Consider the following 6,597-nt stretch of genomic DNA (forward strand, 5'->3'; position numbering starts at 1 on the left):
AAAATGTATTACTCCCAAGTGAAAGACTAAAGTAGCTTTCCACAACCCTCCACGTATTGAGATTCCCAGCATGGCTCATGGTCAGTGATGATAGGAGTCATATGGAGGGTACCAAACTGCAGGCTGAAGGACAGCTGAGCTAGTCTCTCACATTCATTTTTGGCTACATAGAATTGGGCTGTAAGGCAGTTGTAGACTCCAGTCTTTGTCATTCCCTGGCTGTGGAACTGTTTTTGGATTAGCCCAACTGTGTGAACATAGCTGGTGTCAACACCTGATACTTTGGGGTAGCTGCCAATGCCACAGACCAGATAAGTAATCTTGGATTCTGGACTTAATGGTGTTGGATGTCAATGTGTATATACAAATCACTCTCTGGCTGGGGAACTGCTGTTGAATCAACACAACTGTGTGAACATAGCTGGTGTCAACACCTGGTATTTTGGCATAGCTGCCAAGGCCACAGACCAGATAAGTAATCTTGGATTCTGGACTTAATGGTGTTAGATGGCAATGTGTATATACAAGTCCTTCAAAATGTGATAATCTAGAGTGGCTGCCCTTGGGGAGGCCCTACAGTTTACTCTACTGAGCGAGAATCTGGATGTCTGCCCTAAAATCCTACCATGATGGCTCCTGTGTAAACCCCAAAGTAAAGTCCACTTCTCTTTCTTATCCTGAACAAAACTCACTTTTTAAAAACAAATACGTATTCAGATATTGAGTACTGCCACATGACTGGATTTCCCTGTCATGTTAATATCTCACAATCCAATGCTAGCATTGCACTGAGAAATTACAGGTTTTAAGGGTAGGAACATAAGAAGCTGCCATATATCAAAAGGAAAGTGTGACTAAACATGGGAAGACTTTTTCCCACCTAATTTTATTAAAACAATGGCTGATATCCTGTTAGATGCTTACATCATCAGACACTGATTTATGATCACGTAAATGAGAGTTGTGAAATGCTTATATTCTTACCATGGGAGCAGAGACATAGCTACATCTCTGAGACAATTGTACAAATAGAGCCAATGACATGGCTATTGTTTAGTGGTCCCAATGCATATTGTGTCCTGATGTACAATGTGCCCCAATGCACAATGGCACACATTTTACAATAGGAGCCCTCATTGTACAACATTGTATCTTGCATGGCGCCCAATTGTGCATTATCACAATTACCTAGAATGGTTGCGTATCATGTCAGCAACATTGTCACTGTAAAGTTACACATCTTAGCCTCCTATACAGGGCCTCAGACAATATTTTTTTAAAAAAAAAATACATGACTTTCCAAATGAAATATATTGCATCAAGCCACTGAAGAGATATTTTAAACACTCTCTTTCAATTTTCCTTATGCCTTCCATGGTACAAATGCCCAACATTCTAAAAAAAAATCATTCTTTGTTAGCCATAGAACATCCTCAAAATCTTTAAGAAATAGACATCACTGTCACAAATAGACCTCACTTACACATTGCTATTCCTACCCCACCCTTTTGTCTTAGATTTCAAGACTCAGACATGTTGACCTCGAAGGTCCTCTGCTGCCTGGTGGCCCATTTAGCCATCCTTCTTGGGCTTCTACTGCTGGGAACCTGCAAAGGGCAGAACTGGTCATCTTTTCAAACCAAGCATATCGATTTTCCAAAAAGTTCAGCCTCAAATCCCAATGCATACTGCGACCTGATGATGAAACGGAGAAACCTGAATCCAACGAGGTGCAAACCCCGCAATACGTTTGTCCATGCAAGCCAGTCTGAGATCCAGAATGTGTGCAGCAGCAAAGGGACTCACTACAAGGATAACTTATATGACAGTGAGGAAGATTTCCCTTTGACTGACTGCAAGAATGTGGGTGGTAGTTCTCCGGACAACTGCAAGTATGTCGGCACACCTGAGACCAAAAGAATCCGTGTAGCCTGTGAGAACAACAAACCGGTTCATTTTGAGCTTGTGCTTGCAACACTGTAGATGTGCAACCCCCTCTTCTGTCCCATGAAGCTGGATGTCTGAAAGCATTCTTTGTATTGTTTTGCAACAATTCAGTTCTATTTTGTTTAATTTCTTTCTCTTGTGTACATCTCTACCATACAGTGATAAAGGTGGCTTCCATGTTAGTGGGGTGGTGAATCCATTCTAAGTTTGGATCTGAACTTGAAATGAGCTGTCCAACAAGCTGAGCTTAGTGGGGAATGAGAGTTAGAAAAGTCCTTTAAAATTCAGGCTGAAACTTGGAGCAGATCTAACACTATGCTGACTTGGGAGCTGCCAACTGAATGCTTATTTGCTTTTTCTAGTGAAAATTCAAAATGGTAATTTCTGGAGTACAGCCTAGAGCTAACACAAACAAACAACCACCACATATTTTCAGTTACCCCATTTGCAACACCCTCCATGAACATGGGAATAGTCATGGGAGAGCACCCAAAAAGTGGGGTTAGGGCTGTTGGATGAGGACATCTGTCATAGCAACATGCCCAAGATAAGTCTTAACCAGTATGTGGTTGATCTCCTTTCTTAGCCTCTGGTTCACTGTAAGCCTTTTGTGATGGTTGTACCAATAAAGCAACTGGCAGCTTTGGGAAGTGACTCTATTTCCAAGCAAGTAGCCTGTGCATTTTTTTTTCCTTCCTGAATCTTACTGATGATTATATTTGAATAAGAAACCAGAAATTTGAACCAACCTCCATTCCTTGTCTGTTAATCCTGTCAATAAAACTTTTTCTTGCATTCTAATCTGTGTTGATGCACACACGTTGAATACCAGGCCACATTTGGCCCAGCTACATCAAAATGTGGTCGAAATGGCAAATGTGATTAAAGAGAGAGAACACATAAACTAGAAAAGGATGCCACAATTTGCTTTTGCCTAAGCCTATTGGGAAAGGCAAGGTTCTTCGTCCTCTTCTTTTCTCCCTGCTGCTGGGTTGAGTGGAAACTATTTTTGCACTTTGAACTTGGTTTGAAGCAGTTGAAGAAATCTGAGGACAAAGGAGGAGAGGAAGAGGAGGGAAAAACTGGAACATTCCAGTATGCTATCTGAGCAAACAGTCATTGTACAAGTGAACCCATAGTTTAGTGTTGAATATTAATCCAAGAAAATATCTTATCCCAGCAGTAGGCAACTGAGTGGAGGCATGGTCCCACCAACACTTCCCAGTTCACTGGGAATGGCACAGCATCACTATGCTGTTATCTACCTTCATGTCAGCTTTGAATTATAGCAACCCTATTATAGGCAATATATATTCAGAGGAGGTTTGTGATTGCCTTCCTCTGAGGCTGAGACAGTGGGACTTGCCCAAGGTCACCAGTGGGTCTCCATGGCTGAATAGGATTTGAATCCTAGTCTCCCAGAGTCCTAGACCAACACTCAAACCTTTACACCTCAATGATGCTTAGATCACTATAGCCAAAGATTTGTACAGTTTTCAACAGTATTTCCCACCAATTAAGATTTAAAATGCATTTATACTTTTGTGAATATTGCATTTCTCCAAAATGTATTGCAAACCACACAGATGTGCAAGTATCCAGGTTAGGATGCATGACCAGTCCAAGAAGATGTGACATGTTTTTCATTCAGAAATTCAGATCCAATATTTTTCCATTCCTGCTGCTGCCACTCAGAGAATCACTCATTCAACCTATTCAGAAAGTCAGTATGAAGTTCTCTTAATGAGCTTTGGTCAGAATCGTTTTGTTTTCTTCTCACACATCACCAATATAACCAGCAAGGGGGACAATAGACTGGCTTGACCCAGTGTCTTCAACAGCAACATGAATGCATAAATCCACCACTGGAGAGAAGTTTTGTCACTTGTTAAGTTCATGCCCACTTTTGTAAATTTTCCATTACAAATTTTTACAACTGAAATTGAAACATTTCTGTCACCCTTCTCTTTTTTTCTGCAAAAAAATATTTGGCAAGAGGTTAGATGCTCTTCCTCTTTAACTCGGCTCCTGACTTGACTGAGTTCCATATAATAATTCATATAACTGGCTGAAGAAGAGCAAACCCTATGAAATTTGTGGGGTATCCATAACTCAACAGGTTATTCAGATGGTGAAAATAATCCAGGATGAATCTGGGTTGGATCTTGGTTGTTTGTATGCACCCTGAATGCTCCTGATTAAATTTGGGGGTGGCTGCCAAAAAAAAAACCCCACTTAACCTGAGATAATTGATACCAGATTTTTCCCCAAGTGTAAAAAAAAAAAGATTTGCATCTCCAGCAGTGTGGATAACTGATGCAAATAAACCAGGATTAAATTCTGCATGCCTTGAATGAGTTTTGAATACATTTGCATCACTGACTACATGTTTATTCGTGGGCTGGCACATGGCAATGGAACTTGCAGAGATGCTGTTCCATGGTGTGAATAACCAATCCAGAATGTGTGAATAAGGTTATTTGCATCATTCCACTGAAAAAAAGACATCTGAATGACCCTTGACAATGTGAGTGCACATAACACCCTTATATAACTCTACCCCAATCTCAGAGCTTACTTTGATATTCACAACCAAATATTATATAGGTTCCAACTTTTCAATCTGCTATTTGTTGCTGCCCTCCAGTGGACATCCTGGAGCAGAGCACATCTTTACTATTTTCTCTGTAGACAACTTATTCATCTCTTTTATGTCCTCAGTGGGGCACTGAATACACGCTTTAGCCTGAGGTTCAAAGGAAATATTAAAGGGGTTGAATCTTATCCCTAAAATAAGTTCCACACCTTGCATAACTACCATGTTTCACTGAGTGAATTGGTTAGGATGACACAAATTGAAATATTTTGAGTGTAGTATCTGTTGCTTATGTGTGACATAGATATAATACAAAGTGTTACTACCTCCGTCATTTCTTCCTCACTCCACACATCCCACAAGAGTGCAAATTGAAGAAAACTCTCTGGACAATTTATATCAGTGATAGAAAGCCAATGCCATATTTTCTCTTCATCAAATGTAAATTCAGAACTGGCCTTTCCAAGGTCCTAGCTCTTCCTAAATCTGTATGTTATATACAGATAGCTGCATTTGTCCCCAGAGTCCCATCTTTCACCTAATGGATCCACCTTTAGCTTCATTGATCCCAGCCCATTATAATTCTGTTTTTTTAAAAAATAAATAGTAAAACAGGATACAAAAAAACCCTAAGAAATTACACTATATCCATAGCTCAGTAGACATAATATGAAACCATCAGATTGATCCTGTTATGGAGGTCATTAATCCTTTGAGGAAAGGTAAAATTTTGTGGCTACAATATATGTCTTGGAATGGGGGGGTCAGTTCAGGAAACAAGTGAAATGGTATGGTATCGTGTACCTTATAAATGTCACAAGCATCTTCAACATCAGAAGACAGTCCAGTCTTATGTTAGCTGCTTCTTGTCACCAGAAACAGATTCAGATGACTGCTGCAGTGGCTATACTTGGACATCATTAAGTGTAACATTGCAATAGAATTCAAGCAATCACTTTATACCAAGTGGAGACTACTCATTTTGCCAATTGGCAATTTGTTCACTGCCTGAATATGGTGCCTTGAAATCTGGCAACCACGACAAATGTCATCTGGGACTATAAGAAGAGAACTATTGTGGTCATCACAATTCCTTTCGAAAACAGCCTTGAGAAAGGCTAGAGAATGTAAACATCAGTGAAATTGGCCAAGGATCTGAAGTTGCCCTTTCCCAATTGAGAGCCTAACATTTTGAGGCAATATAGCCAGCATGATGTTGTGGTTTGAGTACTGGACTATGATTCGGGAGACCAAGGTTCAAATCCCCACTCCACCATGTAAATCCACTGGGTGACCTTGGACAAGTTACATCCTCTTAGCCTCAAAGAATAGTGATGACAAACCCTCTCTGAAGAAATTTGCTAAGAAAACCCCATGATAGGTTCACCTTAGGGTCTCCATAAGTTGGAAATGACGTGAAGGCACACAATCACAACAAGAAGATGTCAAAGTTTGGTTCCTGTGACTAGTAATATCCAAAGTCTACCATTCCTAGAGGCCTTTAGAAAAACAAAACCTTATCTTTCTGCCAAAAAGTAATTCCTTGTGTTGGCTTGAGGAGATGCCTGGGGGCATCAAAACAGCTTTGAGGGTTACATGTGACCCACAGGCAACACTTTCCCAACACCTGGTATATACTATCAGGGAACCCAGTTCTCCAAGCTGGATCTAAACTAGCACCATCTTTATCCAAGAGGGAGGCATCTGCAATCTCAGAAAGACCAAGCCTTTACAAAAGTACAAAATAACCCTAGAGGTGGGAAACCAGTTTGGGGACAGAACCTCACTCCTGAAACAATACAATGGGAATTAAGCATGTTTCATTGCTACAGAATGCTAATAGACTATTTGGGCAAGAAAAACAGAAAACTGGGAAGAGGAGGAAAGAATAATGTGTTCCAGAAGAGAGAATGTTGTGTTCCACACTGCAACTTTCTATTGCAAGTCTTATGGGTTTGAATTCTAATTTTAACTGGTTTTGTTGTGTTACCTTCTCTTGTCTGTTTTGGCACTTCCTCGGGACTCTAAGCTGCCCTGAATGTCTTCTTTAAGAA

The 6,597-nt window shown here is 40.3% G+C and overlaps 1 protein-coding gene across 1 annotated transcript; it reads left to right on the plus strand.

The window, feature by feature from the left end:
- Positions 1–1,533: 1,533 nt before the first annotated feature.
- LOC149303924 (ribonuclease pancreatic-like) lies at positions 1,534–1,983 on the plus strand. Its single transcript, XM_089480879.1, has one exon. It carries the CDS (start codon positions 1,534–1,536, stop codon positions 1,981–1,983), a length of 450 nt encoding a protein of 149 aa, XP_089337005.1.
- The last annotated feature ends 4,614 nt before the right edge of the window (positions 1,984–6,597 follow it).

This window comes from Sceloporus occidentalis, unplaced genomic scaffold (assembly GCF_023333645.1).
Source record: "Sceloporus occidentalis isolate IW3139 unplaced genomic scaffold, rSceOcc1.0.p SCAF_14, whole genome shotgun sequence".
Taxonomy (NCBI): Eukaryota; Metazoa; Chordata; class Lepidosauria; order Squamata; family Phrynosomatidae; genus Sceloporus; species Sceloporus occidentalis.